This window comes from Diorhabda sublineata, chromosome 1, assembly GCF_026230105.1.
Source record: "Diorhabda sublineata isolate icDioSubl1.1 chromosome 1, icDioSubl1.1, whole genome shotgun sequence".
Taxonomy (NCBI): Eukaryota; Metazoa; Arthropoda; class Insecta; order Coleoptera; family Chrysomelidae; genus Diorhabda; species Diorhabda sublineata.
This window is the reverse complement of record NC_079474.1, coordinates 17,382,025-17,407,186: the sequence shown is the minus strand read 5'-3', so window position 1 is coordinate 17,407,186 and position 25,162 is coordinate 17,382,025. Positions and strand designations below refer to the sequence as shown.

Below are 25,162 nucleotides of genomic sequence, written 5' to 3'. Positions count from 1 at the left end.
TTATTGAAGAATATTCTTGATAACTTAGGCTTGCGTGATAAGCCACACCTCATCTGGAACCTTGATGAGTCCGGTTTTTGTATGGATCCATCTAAAACGAAAGTTGTAGGCAAAAGGGGAACAGCAACTTCTCGTACCACAGCAGGTGCTGGACGAGAAAACATAACGTTTCTAATGGCGGGAAACGCTGCTGGGCATAAAGCACCACCTCTTATCATATTTAAGGGTAAAAATATATGGAATGAATGGGTTGCTCCCGATGGTCAAGGATTCCCAGGTACAACCTACGCGGCTACAGCTAACGGTTGGATGGAGTCAGATATTTTCTTAAAATATTTTGATAAAAGTTTCCTAAAAGAAATTGGCGATGCTAGACCAGTGCTATTAATTTATGACGGTCATACATCACACGTCGACGAACGCCTTATTGAGTGTGCTTTACAAAATAATGTGACAATATTAAAACTTCTCCCTCATTCTAGTCATTTACTACAACCGCTCGACCTCAGTGTATTTCGACCCCTTAAATCAAGGTGGGATACCGAAGTTATCGAGTGGCAAAGAGGTTGTTGAAAGACTACAGGAGAAACAACAAAAAAAACAACCAGCGAAAAAGAATAAACTTGTGGAGACAGATTCAGAATTGTCTTCAGATATGTATGAAGAAAGTGATAATGATATTGGCGAAGAATTTCGAGATCAGGAAGAACTGAATGACTTTGTTGAGGATTTGAATAAAGATGCAGGTGTTAATGATTGAGTGTTAATTGCATGTGCAGGGAAAACTACCCGGGAACATTATGTCGGTAAAATATTATCCGTTAACAAAGATGATGACGAGATAGAAGTGAAATTCACACGTAAAGTTCGTTCCATTGATCCTTCAAGATCCATGTGTTTTGTTTGGGCGGATCCAGAAGAATGTTGCGTTGTAGGAATACAAGACATTGTTACGATATTACCTAAACCTGATGTTACTAAACGAGGTCTACATCGTTTCGGGATTTCAATTAACAATTTCAATATTAATTAATCTTTTGTTTTTAATTTTTTTATTATTATTGTGCTAATTGGGTCAATAATATTTTTTTTTCTTGGAATTATTTTAAAGAACGATAAAACATGTTAGTTCATAAAAGTCTGTAGCTCCTTTAGTCTTTAAGTTAAATAAACAATTCAACCAGCAATCGATAGCTACGATTCTATACTTTTACACACTGACCCCAAGATCGCAATAACTGAATTTATACAAGAAATAATAGCCACCTACACACTTACCCCGTTCTGCGGGGAAAGTGTGTATTATGAACAGAGTTTTAAAAAAATATTTATATCTCTGCACAAAGTTCTTATAAAAACTTTAAATGAAGAACATCTAAAGCACACACCTATAGTCGTACTTGGAATAAAATTTTAATTTGAAATATCTAATAACTTTTTTTTTACACCCAGCTAAGCTTGAACTTTTGAAATTTTACTACACACCTACCCCACCTTACCTTAATATACGAGGACATATTGAAAAATTCTATAGAACCAAACAAAATTTCAATGTCAAATTATTTTATTACTCAACATATTCTCCGATTAATAGGATACATTTATTACAGCGACTCTGCAATATCTCTAGACCTTTAAAAAAAACTGTTTCTTCTTGCTCTGTAAACCAGACCTCCAGACCAGGAAGAAAATTTACGACCTTTTAAACTTTTTTTCAGTTGAGGAAACAGAAGATAGTCGGAGGGAGCTAAATCTGGTGAATAAGGGGATGTTCTATTAATTCAAATCCTAAATCAAGAATTTTTTACATGGCACCATGAGATTTATATGCAGGGGCGTTATCCTGAAAAAATAAAACACCTTTGGATAGCTTTCCGCTTCTTTTCTCTATAATTTTTTCCGTAGAGTGGTCAGTAATGTCTAATAATAGTCTCCAGTTGTTGTTTTACCATTATCCAAAAAATCAATCATGATTACTCCATGGCAATTCCAAAAAACTGAAGCGAGAACTTTTGCAGCAGATTTTTAGACACGAAACTTCTTAGGTCTTGGAGAACCAGCAGAGTGTCGCCATTCAATCGATTGTTGCTTTGTTTTCAGATCGTAGAAATGTACCCAAGTCTAATCCATAGTAACAATTCGGTTTAAGAAGTCTACATCGTTTTCAAATCGAGCACAGATCGAACGCGATGCTTTTACCCTTGCACGCTTTTGGTCAACATTCAAACATTTGGGGATCGATTTTGCAGCAATTTCTCATGTCCAAATTAACGTGACGTGACGCGTTCATATGAAATATTCAGTGTTTCAGATATCCGTTTTAGCCCAATTCGATGGTCTGATAAAATCATGTCATGAACTGCATCGATATTTTCGGGGACTGACACAGAAACTGGTCTTCCCGATCGGTCATCATCTTCAATGGAAAATTTACCTCTTTTGAAGCTTGCAGTCGAATTTTCGCGGTCGCATACGAAGGACATTGATCACCAAGGGTATTAAGCATATCTTCGTAAATCTGCTCACCTCTCAACCCTTTTAAATACAGGTACTTGATGATGGGTGGATACTCCAATTTTTCGATTTTCACAATTTCGGTGGACATCTTTTTTCTTTTAATTTTTTGCGTAACTCTGGTTTACTTTTTTGATGTCAAACTTTACTCTAATAGTTCTAATAAGTTATTGTTGGTTGCTATGGTAACGCAATATTTTGTTTATGCATGGAACTGGTCTAGGCTAACAAGATATCAATACATCCTCGGGGGTTTATCAGAAATTTTGAGGTTACACACACAAATACACCCACGCGCGTCATAAACCCCATCGCGTTAAGCATACACTCCTGGAATTACTCACGGGTGGATACGAAGCAGGACATTCCACCACTTCCTGTTATTACGACAGGCTCTTCAGGAAACAGACTTGTTCCGGAAACTCTTCTCCTCGTGTTAAAAGTTCCCTACGGTGGCTATACACCGACGTTACTGTCCTCTTATTGTCCTATTTTTTTTGTGTGTGATTTTCTCCCAACCTAACTCAACCTTTTGTCTCCTCGGTCTTCCGTCTTTCCGTCTTCCGTCCTTTCCTTTCCTGTCTTCCTCTTTGGTGTACTTCGCGAGCTCCCTTAGCTTATGGTGCAGTTGTGCTTCCAGTTCTTCGAATAGATTTTCTGCCCTAGCGTCCATTTTATCTAATACTATTCGCGGTTCCGTTTTTCCATATATTTTCTTGGCTCTCTTGTTGTCCAATCAATATTGAATGCTGTTTTTAACGTTGGATCTGTAGTTTTTTCCCTTTTGTTTTGGGAGCATTCGTGATAATCAGTATTTTTATAAACCTGAGTTCGATGTCCGTCTTCAGTTTGCTTTTTCTACCCATAAATCCGCCTAGCCTTCCTCTAACTGCTGCATCTTTCCTGCTATAAACCTCAGCTGGTATGATAATCTCACGACATTGAGCAAATCCAGGCTATTCAAAAATGTCTTACTTGTGGTTGTGAAGTAGGATGTTCATGTAGGATCCTTAGAACACTTTTCGCTAGGGAGAAAAAACAGAAAATGACCCACCTGCAGGGGATACTGTGACGAAATTGTTCTATGTGATCAGCGCCTAAAAATTAAAGTACAGTAAAGACCAGCAATTCCAAGGTGTTATAAAAATCCATATGAGCATTTAAATATGACAAAAATTAGTGCAATTCTCAGAGCAATGCAAAATCAGCGTCGAGTAGAATGTTGTGAGAGATTTTCAGACAAAGAAAGTGTAATCTGTTAAATTATAAACATTTTAAAATTATCCGATATCCAAAAGAGATTCCATGGAGTGGCATAGGAAAGGAGAGCCGTTCCAAAAGAAAGCAGAGGTCAAGAAAAGCACCAAAAAAGTGATGGATACAATATCTTGAGACTGCGAGGGTATTCTTTTAATAAGGACTCAAATACAACAAGGCAGTTGCGTTAAAAAAAACGCGGTCAAGTCTCCACTTGCTTCACAACAATACTCCAGTAGATAGTGCTTCTATTTAACCCAAGATTTATTTTGTAGTGACTGCAAGTGGTGAGAAAAACTTGTAGAGCGTAGATTTTGTACCGTGACGCATTCCTGCTTCAGTTAGGACCATTTTTAATTTATCATTTAACTAAATATTTAGCAAAAACCATATTGAAAAAAGTTTGGAGCGCTATAATTAAAAACCTATGCGTTATACAAAAAAGAGCTTCAAATAAAAAAGATGGAAAATATTATTATCTACAATAATCATCTTGACAATTTTTGTCGTACGATACGCGGTTCGCAAGATATTTGAATAAAACGTGTTTTTCAAGATGGCGGCTGAAGTGAAGCCCCCTCCCATGACGCCTACTTGGATTTACACTAACATATTAAAAAAAAATACCTGTTCCCAGGAATAAGGGGTAAAATATTTAAAAGCGATGATGAAATTACGATTTACGTGCATTTTGACTCTAAAGATGAATCATCATATTTTTATAGTGGTATAGAAGGTTTAGACAGACATTCTGAAAACGTGTGGGTATCAAGGAAGCATCTCTTTCAAGGGTGAATGTCAAATGGGCAGAATTGGAGGTCCTGATATAGGCATTACTCCTCGGTAAAGCAAGATATCAATTGTGTAAAGCAGATATAGAATTGATCCTCGGGATACCCCAGATTTGATTGGTACAAAATGTATGTGTGATTTCCCATATTTCCCTTGAAAGTGTCTTCCTAACCTAACCTATTATACCTACCCTACAGTAATGTTACCTCTATACGTCAATACAAACTGCATAGCTGTAGACAATAAGTAATAGATTTGTCATTTGTCATGAGCTATACCAAATTCTTATTAAAAAAGACAAAGAAACAAAGAAGCTGATTTAAACATTAGGTTGAATATTCTGATACTTTTAGTGATTATCCCACTGATTATCCCACTGCCCTTCTTACTTATTATAATTAATTAATGTAGTATTTTCTACTAGTATCGCTAACTTCAGACCCCACGATAGTCACTCGTGAAGAATGGCAAGCCAAACCTCCGAAATATACAAATGCAATGATAAATCCAGTACCGTACGTCGTTATACATCACAGTTATCAACCTCCGGCTTGTTATAATTTAGAAGATTGTATCAAAGCCATGAAATGGATGCAAGATTTTCATCAAAATACCAGAGGTTGGGCTGATATAGGCTACAGCTTCGCCGTAGGCAGCGACGGGAGAGCTTACGTAGGAAGAGGTTGGTCATGTGTTGGAGCACACGCACCGCTTTATAACAACAGAAGTATAGGAATTTGTTTAATAGGAGATTGGAGAGGTAAAAATTTTATACTAAACATAATTTCCAATCTATTAGGATTTTTTTTTAATATAATACGTTACTTTGAATCATAAATATAGCAAGAACGCACCTATTCTTATATCTCTATGCTTTATATCATAGAACTAAACCTCTTTTATATGTTCCTTGGTTGTCATATCCAATCAGGCAATCCAAGAAATGTATAATTTGTAATGTCAGAAGACAGTCTGACAGATTTAGTTATGTAGATCATCTTATTCGTATATAAAAGAGTCCTTGAAACGTCTTAGAGAAAGTGTTCTTGGTATGCTGTAGTTATAAAGAAGTTAGGTTATGTGAACGTTTATAAACGTTTAAAATCATTATTAAAGTTCTGAATTAATTAGTTTTGAAAACAAAGTATATCAGTTATTTTTTTTTTGTTTTGGTTTACAGTGGAACTACCCCCCGAACAGCAATTGACGACAGTTAAACAATTGATAGAAATGGGGGTAAGGGAAGGATATATCCAATCAAATTACAAATTAGTAGGGCACAAACAGGTAAGAGAAGGTACCGAATGTCCAGGAGATAGATTGTATAAAGAAATTATTACGTGGTCTCATTATTTCCCCGATCCCCAAGAAATAGCTTATAGAAATAGAAGCGTCGATGTAGTGGTACCTCAAAACGTTAACAAAGATATCAAAAACGAAGACGATAATGATGAAAATAAGGCGTCGATAAGCTGATTAGAATTTTAAGAATTATATTTGTATAAGAATAAATTTTACATTTCAAATAGTTTTTCTCTTTGACTCCACATATTTTGATTAAAACCGAAATAGGTCAAAACAAGATTTTCTATAAATTCCAACTATTTTTTTCTTAAGAAAATCAATTGGACAAGAACGCACCTATTCTATCTCTATGCTTTATATCATAGAACTAAACCTCTTTTTTGTGTTCTTTGATTGACATATCCAATTAGGCAATCTAAGAAATGTGTAGTTTGTGACGTCAAAAGACAGTTTGACAGATTTAGTTATGTCGATCATCATATTCTTAATGAAAGAGTCCTTGAAACGTCCTATTCCTAAAGAAAGTGTCCTTGGTATGCTGTAGTGGTAGGTTATGTGAGCGTATGTAAACGTTTAAAGTCATCATTGAAGTTCGGAGTGAATTAGGTTTTTTCTGAAGAAAATCAATCTGAGAAAACAGCTGATATACGTCAAACTGGCGGCCGTGGGGAAAAATTGATTTTCTAGTTAGTTTTTCTTGTTTTTTTTCCGGTAGTAAGAGTTGTTTTATTGTTTGAGGATTCCATAGATACATTTTGCACCTATTTCAGTGAAACTAATATTGCCGAAAACGAGTATTTTAGCAGTTTCTTTGAAATTACTCTACAATGAAAATTTCAAACAAAATTGGGACACTTGTACTAATTGTGTGCTTAAATTACGGAAATTTTTTCAACATTAATATCCATTGTTGCGTTTTCAAGCTTATCAAATATTGGTAGGATGCAAAGTGATAACCAAGTAGTAACTGAAAGGTACAAGGACAAACTTAAGCTTCAGGTTAACACTTTTTCATTCGATTGAAAGCTTTAGCTAGAATCCTAATCATTATCCACAATTTTCCAATGTATCAGACTACATTTACCACTTGTTAGAACGAAGCAAAACATAGTGGGAAAAAAACGATAAAGCCACTTTCCGGTAGGAAATTTAGCACTTCTTTTCGTCTTTAAGAAGAAATTTCTGGATAAAACTGGATACAATATGGTCTAAAGTCGATCAAATAGATGCACGAACCATAAAAACGACAAAAAAATTTGTTTGCCCCAAGACGGCCATTTTAAAATTGAATTTTGACAATTCATTAGATTGATCAAAGGGCGCGTTTTTTAATTTATTGATCGAGCCTAATTCGTTGGAACACTATAAAATCTGTTCGAACGAATAGGAATTATAAAATGGAGTTGTTTAATCAGAACTAACCTACAAATGATTACAACTTCTTCGAGTTTTGTAATATATCAAAATGGACGTGCACAATGGCAAGACTCTTAAAAATAAACGAATAAGGAAATGTAATAAATGAATTTACATATTTATAGCAATTAATAAACACAGGAACAAACGAGAAATAATTGTTGAACACAAATATTTAGTAGACTACTATTTAGAAACTGATTTTAAAGCCCATTTTAGAATGTTAATGAAATGTTGTGACGAATTCCTCTTAACAGGTAGCCCAGAATGGTTAGAAAACTATTTTAAAGTGAGGTTAACACAAATATTTCGCGCTCTGCTTTCAAGCACCAGCACCACCTCGATGCTCGGGGCATGAAGTTGTGGTTAGAGATCCGATGTTCAAGCATTTTACCCGTAGCCGGCGCAAATTTAATCAGAATGGTCTATATCAGTATTTCCCAACCTTGGCGTCGATCAGCTCACCCGTGACCTTTGAAACTGACCTTGACTAACAGTAGCATTTGTTTGACTTAACAGCTTCCGAGTCAGGTGGTTCCCCTGTGAGGTTATTTTTTTCTATACATCATCGTATCACAAATTCTTTACGAGTCGCCTCAACTTCATAAATTGAAGTTCTTCGATTCAGATGCGAAAAACTGCGTTGTTTAACGAGATATACGAAGGCCGACATGAGCTATAGGCGACTGCGAAGCTCTCGCACTACAAACTCCGGCATTGTTGACATCGAGGCGTCAGTCGGCGTTGTGCTACAGCCACGTAAACATGTCCGCCATTACTGATGCTCCCACCAAGTGTGATTCGTTTTCTACAATGTACAAAGTACTCGTCAAGACGAATCAAATCGGTGCAAACTCGATGGGGTCGCTTCGTCTATTTAATTACGGACTTCCTGTGGACATCATCCCCATCATCAGATCAACTCGATGTCAAACTTGATTTGATTAGACAAGGGGGGGCAGGTGAAACTAAATAAAAGCTTGTAAAATAAATATAGTTTAATCACTGGGAAGATTTTTTTTCTATAATTGGTAGGTTGCAAAAATAAAAGAAACTTCAAATAAAAACTTTATTATATATGTAATGATAGTGATAAAGTCAAAAATGTATCAATAATCTAGAAAAGAAACTTTAATAACCATTAAGAACGCTTGAAAGTATTTAAATAATAAAAATTAAAAATCGTTATTACTTTGAAAAAAAACAGTTATATATAAGTTATAAAAAGAATTGGTTTTCAAAAAAAGAAATTTACATCTTCCGAAGAACATTTTTGATTTCCGAAAACGTCGATCTTTTATCTGGATCTTTTTGTAAAACTTGTTGTCTCATGTAATTTTGTAAAACAGGTGGACAAGTCAAAGAAGAGAAATTAATCCTGTAATGAACATAATGCTATAAGTAAAAAAGTCATCGCACTTTCGATTATGGCGCATTTTTTCCCGTTAGCAATCAGTAAATATTAACAAAAATACGATTCCTTCAAATCAAAATTGCTATAGATCAACAAAAAAGTTTGTTAATCACGATAAAAAAACGTAGCGGTTTGAATTCGCGAAAAATTGCACCTTTAAAATGTATAATCCTAAAAATAGTTACTAACACCAATATATTTTCACTGTGTGATATTTAATAAAACATTCTTCCTTATGAAGGGGCACATTACAAAACTGGCATATAAAACAAGTTCTTGTGAGTAGCACAAACACGGCATTGTTTCTGAGGGTTCTTTTTTTTTCACTCCGTAAATATTTTGACATTTCCATAGTTTTTGGCATTTAATAATCTATTCGATAAATCATTTTCTCTACATGTGCCAGAACCGCCGGGTCCTAGATCATCAGTATTATTATTCCTTTGTTTACGTATTGTGGAATAGTAGTCCCTTCGGATTTATTTATTCCAACATTAGTTTTTTAATTTGTTATCGAGCTTCCCCTTCATTCGAGAAATTCAATAAAACCTCAGAATGTATGCTAAATCGTCCTCTACCTATCTATCTTCCAAATAAAAGTAAATTTGTAGTGATTTTATTCATTATATTCACTGGTAAGTTTTTCTTTGCTTTTTTCCACAAAAATTCCAGTTATCGATATTAACTTCCTATTTGTTTTAGGCAAATTTTGTATCAAGTTTCCACGTAAATTTGTATTTTCTATTTATTTTGGGAACATTATATTTTAAAAAATTAATAAATTTTTTTTTGTAGGCTAGAGCATAAGCTCTTTTTCATTCAAATCTGTTCTACCTATTCGTTCCTTCTTGGGGAATTTCCATCTGTGTTACTGTTTCTTTTCTCACTTTATTTTTTTTCCATAGTTCCACAGCTGTCAGTTGGGAGTTTCAACCACTAACACCGGACTACAAACTGAACCAACAACTCAACTTCAACTCTAACAACTGGGAATCCAGTTGAGGGCTGCAATCATCCCGGATTTCTATATCTAAATCCCAGCCTTATCTTCAATATATAAATAAATCTGAGTTGGTTTTTAAATTGAAATTTAAGGTTTTAGAAACTCTAAAAGCATTAGAAAGAACCCTTTCTACCGACCCGCTAATAATTACAAACTTACATATCTTGTAAATATGAACATTTACGTGACAACTGTAACGTTCCAAATCGAGAGTCGGAAATTAATTTGAACGCTTCCCAACACAGAAATCCCATAGACCACACGTCCGTTTTGTAGGTGTATTTGTAAAAAAGTGCCGTTTCTGGAGCTGGCAATTCTACTACCACGATAGATTTCTACAAAAATTTCTATGATTATTAAGAAAATCGTTTATATTTTTTAACAGACCTCGGTATCGATGTATTCGCCATTAGAATCGCCGACGTAAACCGAGAAGTTGATATCACTAATTTTACACTCGTTTTTTTTATTGACTAATACCGTTCGACATGACAAATTACGCAAGACGATGTTTTTCGAATGTAGATATTCCATACCGGCAGCTATGCCTATCAATAAATTTATCATGTTTTTTGAACTTAAATCGATTGTCTAAAACAAAACAAAAAAAATCGCTAAAATAACAATATCTAAAATTTGGATTGTTAGCTCACTTTATTTGTATATATGTCTTAAGAGGCTGTGTGCTTAAAAATAAACTGTTATCTGTCTAAAGGGGATATATTTTTAAAAAAGAAACTATAATTAGGCGTTAGGTACCGTCATTTCTAAAAACAAACTGTCATTTGTCATTAGAGAATGTCATTTTTATAAACAAACAGTTATTTCTCATTAAACGATGTAATTTATAAAAAAATTGTTAGTTGTCATTAGACTGTCATTTTGATAAACAGTTAATTGTCGTTAAACAATGTCATTTTAAAAAACTGTCAGTTATCATTAAAGACTGTCTTTTTTATAAACAAACAGTTATTTGTCGTTAAACGATGTCATTTAAAAAAAACTGTCAGTTGTGATTAGAGACTGTCATTTTTATAAACAAACAGTTATTTGTCGTTAAACGATCTCATTTCCAAAACAGCCTGTCATTTGTCATTAGAGACTGTCATTTTTATAAACAAACAGTTATTTGTCGTAAAACTATGTTATTTAAAAAAACTGTCAGTTGTCATTAGACTCTTGTCATTTTTATAAACAGTTATTTGTCGTTAAACGATGTCATTTCCAAAAACAGCCTGTCAGTTGTCATTAGAGACTGTCAGTTTTATAAACAAACAGTTATTTGTCGTTAAACGATGTCATTTCCAAAAACAGTCTGTCATTTGTCATTAGAGACTGTCATTTTTATAAACAGTTATTTGTCGTTAAACGATGTTGTTTTGAAAAACAAATCTGTAATTTGTAGCAAAACTGTCTTTTATGTCTAGGGATCGTATTTTTCAGAAAAAAATTATCATTTGTCGTTAGAGACTGTTATTTTCAAAAACAAACTTTCATATCGTTTCCATTTCAAAACTGTCATGTGTCTCTAGAGACTTTTTCAAAAAGTCTTTTATCTTAAGAGGCTGAATTTTTCAGAAAAAAATCATCATTTGTCGTAAGAGATTGTCTTAAAAAAATATCATTTGTTGGCACACTTTTTATTCAAAAAAATACAGCAATTATAGTTTGAGACTCTGTTTCCTTGTTATTTGTCGTAGGTTATTGTCATTTTCCAAAATAAACTAATATTCGTCAAAAAGAATTGAGTTTTTTGAAGTTTCTTAAATCAAACTGTCATGTGTCGTTAGGAATTGTCATTATAAACAAACCGTCTGTCGTTAAACAAATTTAAAACTGTCATATGGCAATCACCGTTTGGGACTGTTTTTTTCTAAAAACAAATTTATCGTAAAGAACCGCCATGTTCAAAAACTGTCATTTGACCTTAGAGACTGTCATTTGTTTTTAGATGCTGTCGTTTTCAAAAATAAACTGACATTCGTCAGAAAAAAAAATCATTTGTTCTTGGAGACTGTCGTTTATTGGGGTTGGAGGCTGTCATATATCTTCAGATGCTGTGTTTTCACAAACAAACTGTCATTAGTCCTTAGAAACCAGAATTTGTCTTTTCCAAAAATCATATGTCCTCACAGACTGTTTTTTCAATTTAATTTTGTTAAAAAAGAGATTGCGCCACTTACAAGTTTATCGTGTGTACTTGACTCAAGGGTATGGAACGTTAAAAAGAGAAATGTCCCAACTTTCTAATTCTAACTCAAAAATTAAAAATAAATTAAGTATAAATCAAAAAGTTAATAACTTTTGAGATCAAAAATTTTTCGATAGATGTCTCTAAGGAATTTTCCAATCAACATCACATTAATTTAGTGAAATATTTAATAATATCACGTAAAACTATGATTTCAGTAGTTGTCAACAATCATAAAAAAAATGCGTTGACGGTCGCATGGTTATGTCGTCACAGTGCAGTCAAATTGTCACAGGTCAAATCTGACATTACATTTGTATCATTTTATAATGACATTTTCACTAGATATTACAAAAATCATAACAATTTTTCGCACAGTAAATAATTTATATAAATCTATAGCCAATTGGAGTTTCAAATGTAAAATAGAATCCAAAGCGAATGGTTCTTGAGCTTATTATCCCAATATTGGTACATTAGGGACATGAATAAAAATATCAAGTTTTTCTTTCGAAACATAAATTTTGTTTCTAGAACTATTTTTGATCTTATAGAAATAAATAAAGTAAAAAAACCATGTTAAAAAGTGGAAAAAGCATTATGTAAACATATTGTTTGTCCTACAATGAGTACAATTTAATTTGTGTGGAAATATTAATTTATAATTTCAAGTTTCACTCACTCACTTTTTCTATTATAGCCGAGGATAAAACTCCATCCATTAATTCCAAAACGAGTTTATCAACATATTTATTCACTGCCAACATTTTTATAATATTTGAATGATCCAGTTTTAACAATGAAGCTGCTTCCTCTTCAAAACTCATAAGTGAATTGGAAACTTTTACAATTACTTTTTTCGCGCCTTTATCTTTAACCAATATTCCATCATGAAATGAATATAAAAAATTATCAACTACAAAAATCAAAGTAAATTAGATAAAACTTCGTTACATCCAACAAAAATTTAACAATTTCACTTTAAAACATCTTAAATCGAAACCAAACAGTTTTATAATAATCAAAGACCTAATCAGACAAATGTCTTACACCGTTGCCACATTGTAATCTTTCTCCAATTGTTGGTATAAAATATAAATCTCCACCGATAGACGTCACCACAAATCAACCACATTTCAAACAATTCTGATATCTAGTATTGAGAAAGCTTTGGCAGATTAAATAAAACCCATTCCTAAAAATGCTTCCAATCATGGATTGAGATGCATTCATAACCAAGGGCAGTACCTTGGTTTCAATATAATGTTACTCAGTCGTCCACTAACGTATACCATGAAGCCAGTCCTATTTTCTCATGTTAATTTAAATTTTGGCGGATGTACAATTCCTAGAAAGGCCATTTTTGAGAGAGAGAGAGAGAGAGAGGGAAAGAGAGAAATGCTGTATTGTCAACAAATTGTTAGGTTAGGTTTGTAGACAAAAGCTTGTAAAAACTAAAAAAGAAACATAAAAATAGTTAAATAAAGATACAAATAAAATAAAATTTCAATATACAGAGGAAAACCACACTATGTTCTTTTATCAACGGCAATAATTTCTTCTTTCAATTTCTAAGGCTTTTTTCATTTATTTACGGCAAATTAGAGATTTCGAACATTCGGGATATGATTCAAGTGTATATAAACATGTCACAGTGAACAAATCCGTAAAATGTAAACCTTGAATTGAAATAAGTGATCTAAATGTTTAGTAATAAATTAGTATATAGTTTAGTGGATAGTAAATAAATTAATGTATAGTTTAGTGAATCGTAAATAAATTAGTGTATAATTTAGTGAATAGTAAATAGTTTAGTATATCAATGAATTAGGTAAGTAACTAAGAATTATTGTGTATAAATTCGCCCAGCCCTAAAGAACTGTAAATATTTCTCGTATTTAGAAGGACACGGTGACAATTCTTTATATTATTTTTATAACTTGTTCACAGTATGTTGCGGCAATTTTTATAGAATCAATTTCTAAAGATTTTTCATTCATTTACGGCAAACTATAGATTTCGAACATTCTGAATATGATTAAAGTGTATATAAACGAGTCTCTAATAGCCGTAGTCAGTCAGTAAATAATTAGATGTCATAGTGAACATATCCGAAAAGTAAAATGTAAGTCTTGAATTGAAATTTTTAGTAATAAATTAGTGTATAGTGTATAGTTAGTGTATAGTGAAATAGTTTATTGTATAAATAAATTAAGTAACTAAGAAACATTGTATATAAACTCAAACAACCGTTAAGTTGTAAGAACAATAGAAATAGGTTTGGACAGGCCAAAACCTCTGTGCTTTTCTCCTCAATGGACGCAGTAACTGATTTGGTTCGTTTTTAAAAGTTTTTTTCAAGTTTGGTTCAATTGTTTGTGTTATTTTTAAAGAGAGACACCTAAACAAATGTACCGGGTTATTCATCATTATTTACTCTACTTAACAATTTATAATGTAAAACACTGTATTTAAGTTTTAAAAATAACATTTTGAATTAAAAAACAATTTTCTGAATTCAAATATATAACTAAGGCAAATAATTATCTTCTTTCATTGATTTATAGTCTATTATGCATGAGAGAGTAATAAAACCTAATTTCTAATGTAAAACTTTATAACTGTAAGCTGTACAGAACAATTGAAAAGGTTTGGACAGGCCAAAATCCATGTGTATTTTTTTATTTCAATTCCCAGTCTCTTCCCAATAAATCTCACCAAAAATACTATTATAGATTTTTCACTGGACTGATAATAATTATAATATAAAATAAAATAACTCACGTAAACAGTCGAAATCAATCAAAATACTATCAGATTTGACATAATATTCAATCAATGTACTTGACAAAATCACTCCTAAAATCAAAACGATATAAATTTTTGATTTTTGCGTTTTTTTTTAACTCACGTTCAGTTCGTTTCTTCAACAATCCAAATTCGTTTTCATCTGCTTTCAATAGATTATTTATTATTAGATCCAATAATTGAATTTTCTTGCTAAAAATATAAATTCAAAATATATTTAATATAATTCTATCATTAGAATTTGTTGATCATATAGTTAAGTGAATCAAAGTGTCCCTTATTTACGTCTAAACACTTAAATGCCAATGCAATAATTCAGTTCATCTTAGGCAAGATTTTATTATTTCTGGGAGTTGAGGCAGTTATTTTTTTATCAGGATTAGGATATTTTAATGATAACAAAATAAAAAAATTCATTTACAAAGTTACCTTTCGAATATTTACCCAATTTTATTACATTATTTAACTGAAAAGCTAGGAAAACTCTATTTTCATCAAAATATGGCAGCTGAAAATAATTCAATTCAGATAATTAATTACCTACCTTTTGTTTTCATCCTTTCTGATAGATAAATTCGAAATTTTTTTAAGGATATGCTTAAAATTTTCATCATCATATTTAAACTTCTTAATGACTGTTTCGAAAAGTTCAAAGTTACCATTTTGATTTTTGGACTTATCATTAAACTGTTTGTTTTCCACAATTATTTCACATGTTGAAGCCCTTTTTCTATTATCATCTTTTTTTGATTTTAATGGCGTTGTTCTAACTGTGTTTTCTCCTTTATCCTTTTTATTTTTTATACTCGAGGCATTATTTGTATGAGGAAACATTTTCTCTGGTTTTTTTATCCAAGACATTCCATTCGATTCTGAATTTGCCTGCAACAAAATAGTTATGAGAATATTAATAACTAAAAAATCAAAATATCAACCAATAACAAATAAATTTTGATAAGCAGCATTCTATTTATTAAAAATACAAAAAAATTTATATCAGTCTATTAAATGATTCCCCCTGTATACATTTATTTATTATACTCACCTTATTAGATTTATTATGATCCATTGTAATGTTAGTCCAATAAAATCACTGAAAAGGATAAAGATTTTTTAAGTTGAGATTTAACTTAACATATGCATTTATAAATATCAAAAAATTTTATCAGCCCCCTTAGGGTTGCAGTCCGGACCCAATATATGAAAAACCGGAATGGATAAACAAAAACTACTAATATATTTTATACATTTCACTCAAACTTTTCATCGTTATATTAAGTCATAAGTTTCACATTTTTAATAACTGCATCTCTGTTACTTCCTTTTGATAATCAAAACATTGTTTGATAAAAAATGTATAATCATTGACTCAATGATCTGTTAATTTGTAATTAATTAAAATAACTATATTGAAAAAATTGATACACTGAAGTTGTAATCAATTTTTGACACATCAAAAGATGCTAAAAGATCTTTCAATAGTGTACACTACCAGTCAAAAGTTTTTGTCCACCCCATAATCCATTCATTAAATTTCTCTTTCATATTGTCAAGCAAAGAAGTTTTGGCGGTTGAGAACATTCAGGGGGGCCTCGAAAAATCACAACCGCTGAAGATAGAAATATCAAGGTCATTGATTATGATTGTCATAGAAATCGTAGTTAATTTTCATTGTTTAGATTATGAAAAACCTTAGATTTTTATGTTTTTTAAATATTGATTGGTTTTTTAAAAGATATTACAAAATTTACCACACCGAAATTTTTAACTAATTGATTCCTACGCGGTGGATACGTAAGTATTCGAAAGCTCGGAAATATATTAGAATGAGTACAATTTGGTGTTTAATTTTGCCACAATCCCCCTACGAAAACGCTCATAATCTAGTTGACAAAGACTTTTGTCCAATTCATATACGTATATGATCAAGATAAAGATAAACGTCGAGATAGCAGCTCAGATCAATGAATCTAGGGATCTACAGTAGATACAGAATAGTAGATTGAGAAAATCTGGCCTTTTCGAAGAATAGCAATGAAAAAACCTCTTTTAAGACACCAAAAAAAAATTGAAACATTACAGTGGGCTAAAGAACAAAAAAATAGACGCATGAAAAGAGGCAGAGAGTTTGATAGAATGATGATTCAAAATTTCAGGCTTTTGAGTGTAAGAGTGTATATGTTATTAGATCCATGTAGTGTAATCCCGACTGTAAAACACGGTAGAGTTTCGGTTATGGTTTGGGGATGTTTTAGAGAAAGGGTGACATGAGACCTGGTACAAATTGAGGGGATTGTGAAGAGAGAAATATGAAGAGAAAATGTTATTTGCTCTAGGCAGCCACTGGTCGGGGGGAAGTTTTGTAGCAACATGATAAGTATCCCAACCATTCTTCAAAGCTGTGCAAAGAGTATTTAAAAGAATTGGAAAGGAGGAATATACTGAAAGTGATCATTTGACCGTCAAAGTCACCCGACCTCAACCCAATTGAATTGTTGTGGGCCAAATTGGACAAGGAAGTTAAAAAGCAGTGTCCTACTTCCACAACCAAATAGACGACGATTATTTGTCGAAATAGTTACAGAAAATGTCAGAATTGGGCATCAAAATAATAAAAGCAAAAACTATTAACCAGTATTCTATATTCATAGTGGGCGGTCAAGAGCCGTTAAGCACACAGGCCTTCTGATAACCCCACTTGAGATTACCAAAGGCTGATATTTTTTTGAAATAGTATATGTTGTGCACGAGCTTACAAGTAAAATCTCTTAACACTTTTCTTATGCATTGGTAAAAGAACTGTGCTTCTTTAAGTAATTTAACCAATTCTATTCTATCCGTTAGTGCAGTTTTTGATAGTTTTTTTCTTTTCATTTGTTATACCATAATTCAGCATTTTCAAAGAGTCCTAGAACATCATATTACGTTGGAGTACAATGTAAGCAATGAGTATGCAGAAAAATTCTTTTCAGAAAACATTTAGTTGTTAAAAAATTATTGATGATCTTAGGTGATGGATATTCAATAATATCTCAGTAGGAGTATCTACTAGAGGATGTTATGGTCAGTTTTTAGCTCCAGACATTCTTAAATATGTATATTTTGCAATAAATAAAATACTTACATAAGTTTAATACTACACAACGCAAAAAACAACAATTTAATTTAGTTATTGACTAGCACAATGAAAATACTTTTGGTGAGAATTTCCTGTACAATTTTTAAAATATTTGAAGTATGTGGAGTATAAAATCTTTTGGAAAAAATCTTTGTTAAAAATAAATAGTCAAAATTTTATAAATTGCATTTGAATATTATATAAACAACTCAAATACTATTTTTCAGTAAAGTTCATTTCACTGGGTAGATGCTGGGTCATATAAATTTTATATTTTTATACTTTGTTTTGAGATTTATCACATATTCTCAATAACCATTACCTTTTTTATGGTTTATAATACGTTGATGCAAGATCAGCACCTTAACCAATGAAACTGAAAAATGTCTACAAATCATTTTAAGCCAAGATTAATTATTGGACCTATTAAACAATTCTTTATTTAACAATAAAGAAAAGTTATTTGAAATGCGTCATAACCACACTTAATCACTATTAGATATAAAATTTAAAGCCATTATCAACATTTTGATTAAAATGATAATTAATATAAAAAATATTAATGAGTTATTCAAAATGCGTGTAAAAATATACAATGATATATTATATTGTAATTTACACACAAAGAATTTAATAAAAATCTCAGATTTAATTATTAAATAATTTTAATTCAAATTACTCACCCGAAATCAGAAAGTAAAGTAGATCCTTAAAATTTTATCTACACAGTGAATAGGGTTTTGCATCATTAGTAACGTCCTCTGCTTGAAATCGCGGGAACTATATTGTATGCGACCGACTTGTAGTAAATCAAAGATAATCTACAAAAAGATATGACAAACGTTTTTGCGACAGTAACACCCGCATGAGGGCTCTGCAGTTGCGTTCTAAAAGGATATTTTCTGAACAACAGTGAACGTGATTCGGGTTAGCCTGCGAACATTCGAGAACTTTTCGGAAACCATAGATCACCCACATTCATATCGGAAATAAAGACGTAGTAATCCTAGACTGCGCGATTTATAGGTTTCTTCCAATCAACCAAAAACCTGTTCTCGGTACGGTAACGATTCTGCACGATTACGTCAGACACTTTATCTATACTGCGCATGTGATTTTGTCTTCCTGAGTCGAAACAGCTTCCACTTATAGAAACTGTTCATATAGAAGTATTACATATTATTATATGAGTTCCAATAAGTGGAAGGTGTTCCGACTAAGTGAAACAAATAGTATCGTTACGTATAGTTCTGCACATCTTTTGAGCGCATAAAGCTTACGCAGTATAGATAAAGTGTCTCGAATGAGGAAGAAAATGAATTTTGTCGGCACCGTAACGTAGGGACATTTTTCCCTATATCAACTATCCATATAAGAGTATATATTACATTTATGGTTTCAACCGACTTGGGTATCGTTTGTGAACCGTTTCCGGGGCGGTCTTTTCGACTGTTGGTTGATAGATAGTACAGTTATAGTAACCATGCAGAGCGCAAAAACTCAAACGCTTCCAATAGCCGTTCCAGATTAGCAAGTTAGAACAAAACTTATATAAATATTGTATTGAAAAGTTGTACCAACATTAAAAGGAAACAGCTTTAAATCTAAGGTAGAACTACCTTCATTACACCGTGCAATACGGTGATTGGTGTAACCAAATAAGAAAATAGTGAATAATCATAGTGTGGGAAGTACGATGCAAGAAATTAGAAGCAGAAATAACTATACCGTATGTTTTTTTGTATCTCGCTCTAATACTGGAACACAAATTTCATCGAAAGCGCAATCTAGTATTACTAAGTCTATGGTCTAGGTTTTTTTAATTTTTTAGTTTATTCCCTTTATATGGTTATCTATTATTAATTCACATGAGCAGCGTAATTTATTGTTAAATGTTATTGTTAAAAATTTTGTGTTACAAAGATGAATAAGATGAGTACAAGTTTCCATTTATTTATAATTTAAAAGAGCAATTGACTTTGGATATAGTTAATGGCAAAATTATAGAGTTTCCAAATCTTTTTAGCTATTTAATCGATAACACAAAGCCTGGAAGCAATTGGTGAATTAATATTAGATTAACACCGCAGATTTGGAATTGAATAATTTTAGCACTACAAAATGTAGGACTTGATGCAAATTCTTTGCAAAAACATTAATTTTGATTTGTCCACTCATATAAAATATAAATTTTCTCAAATAATTATAGTTTGCCCGCTATTTTGAATTATGAAGCTCAATTTTTGTTTGCTTCAAACCTGTTCTTGTCTTTACTGGCAAAAAAATTTAACACGAAATTTTATTTTTCTTTATTATACCTTGAAGCCAATAAAGTTAGCTTCAAAATGTTATAAATATTGAATTTTTTGTTGCTCTCAGTCCTACAATGTGTTATGATCAGTAACTACCATTTTTACACTTGTTTACAATAGTGCTAATTAGGGGTAACTGAATCTTATTAAAGATCATCTATCTGACCCATAACTATCAGTTGGCCATCAAACTTCAACTGGTACACTTAACAAACAAGAATTCTACCTGAAAATGGACACAACAAGCTCCTCAAGTTGACACCCTATTGAGACAAGGCCCGAGTCAACTTGAAGTGGTCAGTGCGCAGAACATGAGTCAGTCTCATGTTTCCAGAGTGTATCATCGTTACCAAGATACTGATCACTTTCATGGAAGAACTGGTTTCGGAAGAGAGCCAGTCCAACAAAAACTCAAAGAAACGCGACAAGTGGCTAGACAGATTTAAGGCTCGTTACAATATTAAGACAGTTATGTGATTCTCCAAGTGAAGATTTGATTTGATCATGGGTCACTCCAGCAGGACGTCGAGAAAACATTGAACTCGTCACAGCAAGTTTGCGCGATAATCGGCGTCAATCTGGTCGCAGGGGCTTCGAAAAACAATAGTGCATGAAATATTGAAGAAGGATCTTAAATTTCATCCATTTAAAATTCAAATTGTGCAAGAGCTTAAGCGATTTCGCACAGTAAACTCTATTTTTTGGAGTGATGAAGCCCATTTTCATTTGAATGGAGATGTAAACAGAAAAATTGTCGTTATTGGTTAGGTTAAAACATCAGTCACAGTCCCAAAGTGACGGTTTAGTAAAAGTTGTCAAGCAGGGGAATGCTTAACAATAATTTACTTCCAACATTGAAAGAACTCCTGCCTTCAATTCACAAACATGGTTTCAGCAAGATGGCGCCATGACACACACTGCTAGGGAGACTATGGCGCTGCTTTGTGGTTTCTTCCCTAGCAAATTGCTAAGCCGTTTCAGTGACATCCCTCGGCCACATAGGTCCCCAAATCTTATCCCCATGGACTTTTTTCTGTGGAGTTATCTCAAAAGTGAAGTGTGTGAGAAGTCAATGTCACATCGGCGGAACTTCTCCAGTGAGTTGCAAGAAATACCGAAGCCTGGTTCCAAGAATGTGTCCGACGAAACGGCCAATATTTGGACGATGTAATTTTAAAAAAATAAAACCCGCATTTGTCTAGTTTATCTAAGTTCTGTATAGATTTAAAATCCTATTTTGGCCATTGGTATAAGGACGGTAAGTAAAAAAAATACGATTTTTAAACCTTAAATTTATTTACAATTATCTTATTTTAATTTAAATAAACAATATATTTCGATCTAACGATCAATTTCTCCAAATACAACGTCTAATGTACCGATAATAGCAACAATATCGGCCAACATGTGATTCTTACCCAATTTATCTAAAGCGGCTAAATGAGCGAAACCCGGTGCTTTAATTTTACACCTGTAAGGCTTAGAGCTTCCGTCTGAAACTAAGTAGACACCGAATTCCCCCTTGGGTGCTTCGATGGCAGTGTAAGTTTCACCGGGAGGTACTTGGTAACCCTGAGTGAACAGTTTGAAATGATGAATTAACGCCTCCATGGAATTCTATAAATAACAAACAAATATACAAACGAATTTAATATAAGAATGTACATTTCACCTTCATCTCCGCTCTACTAGGTGGCGTTAATTTAGCATCATCAGTTTTTATTTCACCGGCCGGCATTTTATTAAGACATTGATCGATAATTGATAAAGATTGTCTCATTTCTTCCAAACGACAAAGATAACGATCATAACAGTCCCCATGCGTACCGATTGGTACGTCGAAATCTACTAAATCGTAAGCGTCATATGGCTGAGTTTTGCGTAGATCCCATTTGATACCTGATCCTCTTAACATAACACCACTAAAATAATAAGAGAATTAATACCGAAGGCTCCATCATATTTTCACAACAAGAACTTATATTTACATATATTTACCTGAATCCATAATTCAATGCATCCTCGGCTGAAATAACGCCAATATCCTTAGTCCTCTGCACCCAAATTCTATTTGTAGTCAACACATCTTCTACCTCATCTAATCTTTCATTGAATTTGGAAGCAAACTCATATATGTCGTCCATTAAACCCAGAGGAAGATCCTGACAAAAATCACCATTTTATTCAAGAAAATATTCACTGAAATTTTATTTGAAAATGATAGAAGAAAAATTTAAAAAACTACTCAAAGTTTGGGTACAAGTTATATCCAATTCCATAAAGACAAGTTGATGGCAAAGGCACTCCAAATTCTAAGTTCTAACCATATAATTCCACATTTTAGACAAATATGAGGTTAGCACTGTAGCAATGTAGATTTTAGTTACAAGAGGATCCAAAACCCTGAACCAAGATCTCAACAAGAAACAGTTTTAAAAACAAAGAAAGATAGCAGGCAAAAAACTGGAGGAAAATAATGGAAATACTTTGGAAAATTAAGAAAAAGTGGACGTGAGAGACTGGAAAGAATAGTGAAAGAGTTGTAGGAAAGAAGCAGCTGAAATTATTAAGGAACAGTGAAGAGGAGAAGCCAAGAAACTTGGAACAAAATGAGGACATACTTTAGATGTATTGGTGGAAATAGGAAGACAGAAAACATTGGAAATATGTATACAAGAGGAACCAGATTATGAAAAAGGGGGTGGTGGAAGGAAAAAAAGAGGCGAACGAAAAATAGAACAAACTTTGGATGTATTGGCGAAAATGAAAAAAAAACGAAAACCAGTGGAAAGTATTTATGCCAAAAGGTCAGAAATATTGGAAAGGAGATTTCCAATAGACGAATAAAGGGAATAGAAGTAGCTGAGAAACAAAGTAGGAGAAGAAAGTAAAGAAACTGTTGATAAGATGAAGGAAAGATGCATAGTAATTTAGGAAGAAGAAATAAAGGTGATACAATGGAAAAAATGGATACAAAAGGATCCGGAAACATCAACCAAAATATTAGTAAAAGAAAATCAAAGAATATAGACAGAAAATACAATTAAGAACGAATGGAATGATTAAGTAAAGAAATTGGGAACAAAATGAGAAAAAAATTTGGGAGTCCTGATGAAAACCAGACAGTAAACCAGACAAAAGACACTAGAATAATTGCTATAGAAAGGAAGAACTGCTAAAAACGCGTTCAAATGAAACTGAAGAGGTGATTACACTTAAAACTGTTTTATAGTATATCTTTTTGTGCTTCCTGTCAGTCAATACACTTGAGTATTTTTCAAAATGGTTCAAACTGGGCATTAAATCATATGGTTAAAGGCAGCAACCCACTTTGTTAATACATTTCCTCAACCGTTTCTAGGGCAAGATTTCTCTAGATGACTTTTTAGATGGGTCCCACATGTAACCGATAACATTATATGGTGTGGAAGCTTGCTCATATTTATGCCAAAAAATGCGTATTTTTTTAGGGATAACTGTACAAATCTGTAAACTAATCCTTGGATTGTCTCACTGCCCTTCATCTAGTTTTATTTAGATCTGTTTCGAAAATATTTCCAGATATTACCCTTTTTCCGGCCATTATTACAGACTTAAATTCAAATATAGACCTATTTTGACTAAGTGTTTTTTTATTTTCCAAAACTATAACTTCTAATAATTTAAAACATTTCCTGATTTAACGTTATTGTTCGAAATGATTCCAAATTTAAACATTAAATCATATTGTTAAAGGCAGCAGCCCACTTTGTTCATACATTTCCTAGTGTAATTAAATGTAAGAAATAAAATTTGCTCAGATATATTATAGTAATCATAAATCAATCATTTTGAACAAAATATCACATTTTAATATTAACACGAATTTAAAAAAAAATCAATATTTTTTAAATTTTTATACATTAATAATTGATATCTGATTTTTTGTTAAAACTCTTATAGTGAATGGGTCGCTAAACAATCCATAAAAATTCAAGTATTTTTAGAAATTTATGAAAATTTTGAAAAAAAAGTGATCATTTATATACGTACCAGTGAAACACCTCCAGGTCGAACATAAGCAGCATGCATACGAGCCCCAGAAACCCTCTCATAGAACTCCATGAGCTTTTCACGTTCTTCAAACAACCAGAAGAAAGGAGTTAAAGCCCCAACGTCAAGAGCATGTGTACCAATACCCATAATATGATTCAAAATTCTAGTAATTTCGGCAAAAAGAACTAAATGAAAAATAATATCATCATTTATACAGAGCGAGAGATTATATTGTTACCTCTAATATATTTCGCTCTTAATGGTACGTCAATGTTGAGTAATTTCTCGATTGCAAGACTATAACATTGTTCGTTACACATCATAGACACATAATCTAATCTATCAAAATATGGTAAAGCTTGAGTGTACGTTTTATATTCTATAAGTTTCTCAGTACCTCTATGCAGAAGACCAATATGTGGATCGGATCTTTTGACAACCTAATCCCAAAATGTTAATTAATTTTTAAACTGAATAAATATTTTTTTATCCTACCTCTCCATCTAATTCTAGTACTAGTCGTAATACACCGTGAGCGGCAGGATGTTGCGGTCCGAAATTCAAAGTAATATTCTTAACTCCTTTTTCAACGGGAGCTTTAGAGGCATTCCAGGGCTGCATCGCCCAGTTCTTTGTAATTTCATCCGGGTACATAACAGGACCGGAAAACTGTTTTAACCATTCCGCATCTGGATACCATTTACCAGCGTTTAGAAATTGGCTGAATCGGTAAGGAAAGATAATAAATATAATAATGAAGAAACTAAATTAAAATACTCGATATGCCTAACCTCAACAATTATATAATAATTAATAACATATGAGTAAATTGATATTTTTTTAAATGAAATCTAATTACCCTGTGTGTATTAAGGCCCCTCCATTTTTTAACAATAATTTTGTTGGCAATAACTCTATAGATTTTTTCAAAACAGTATTCATCATAGCAGCTGCCATTACCATTTTTGACAGCTAAATATATCAAAATTACGTCAAC

General features: G+C 32.5%; 3 protein-coding genes across 5 annotated transcripts in view; 1 reads left to right on the top strand and 2 right to left on the bottom strand.

The window, feature by feature from the left end:
- LOC130452569 (peptidoglycan-recognition protein LB-like) overlaps positions 1 to 9,718 on the top strand; it is a 23,421-nt gene extending 13,703 nt beyond the window's left edge. For 2 of the 3 annotated variants that reach the window (XM_056791924.1, XM_056791923.1), the window contains 2 exons: positions 4,988 to 5,323; positions 5,744 to 6,089. In XM_056791924.1, coding sequence (XP_056647902.1) covers positions 4,988 to 5,323; positions 5,744 to 6,039 — 632 coding nt within the window. In that variant the 3' untranslated portion in view covers positions 6,040 to 6,089. Of the gene's footprint in view, positions 1 to 4,987; positions 5,324 to 5,743; positions 6,090 to 9,603 lie in introns of those variants that run through there. The other variant, XM_056791925.1, reaches the window with a different exon arrangement.
- On the bottom strand, positions 8,340 to 18,820 carry LOC130452558 (ephrin type-B receptor 1-like). The gene is made up of 9 exons (XM_056791918.1): positions 18,502 to 18,820; positions 15,746 to 15,793; positions 15,245 to 15,582; positions 14,804 to 14,892; positions 14,677 to 14,751; positions 12,579 to 12,808; positions 10,089 to 10,292; positions 9,861 to 10,036; positions 8,340 to 8,662 (listed from the first exon to the last, which is right to left on the bottom strand). The coding sequence occupies exons 2-9, from the start codon at positions 15,767 to 15,769 to the stop codon at positions 8,536 to 8,538; spliced, it is 1,263 nt and encodes a 420-aa protein (XP_056647896.1). The 5' UTR covers positions 15,770 to 15,793; positions 18,502 to 18,820; the 3' UTR covers positions 8,340 to 8,535.
- A 2,587-nt stretch (positions 18,821 to 21,407) lies between these two features.
- Positions 21,408 to 25,161, bottom strand: LOC130441648 (NADH-ubiquinone oxidoreductase 49 kDa subunit). The gene is made up of 7 exons (XM_056775429.1): positions 25,025 to 25,161; positions 24,661 to 24,886; positions 24,404 to 24,605; positions 24,163 to 24,350; positions 22,129 to 22,292; positions 21,803 to 22,052; positions 21,408 to 21,747 (listed from the first exon to the last, which is right to left on the bottom strand). The coding sequence occupies exons 1-7, from the start codon at positions 25,126 to 25,128 to the stop codon at positions 21,472 to 21,474; spliced, it is 1,410 nt and encodes a 469-aa protein (XP_056631407.1). The 5' UTR covers positions 25,129 to 25,161; the 3' UTR covers positions 21,408 to 21,471.
- Between the last annotated feature and the right edge of the window lies 1 nt (position 25,162).

Coding starts and splice junctions, on each gene's coding strand:
- LOC130452558 (XM_056791918.1), bottom strand. CDS start 15,769: ATGGATCATAATAAATCTAATAAG. Junction 15,583..15,745: donor ATCATAATAAATCTAATAAG/GTGAGTATAATA, acceptor ATTTTGTTGCAG/GCAAATTCAGAATCGAATGG. Junction 14,752..14,803: donor GTTGAAGAAACGAACTGAAC/GTGAGTTAAAAA, acceptor TTTTGATTTTAG/GAGTGATTTTGTCAAGTACA.
- LOC130441648 (XM_056775429.1), bottom strand. CDS start 25,128: ATGGTAATGGCAGCTGCTATGATGAATACTGTTTTGAAAAAATCTATA. Junction 24,606..24,660: donor TACTAGAATTAGATGGAGAG/GTAGGATAAAAA, acceptor TTTTGGGATTAG/GTTGTCAAAAGATCCGATCC. Junction 22,053..22,128: donor GCATTGAATTATGGATTCAG/GTAAATATATGT, acceptor TTATTATTTTAG/TGGTGTTATGTTAAGAGGAT.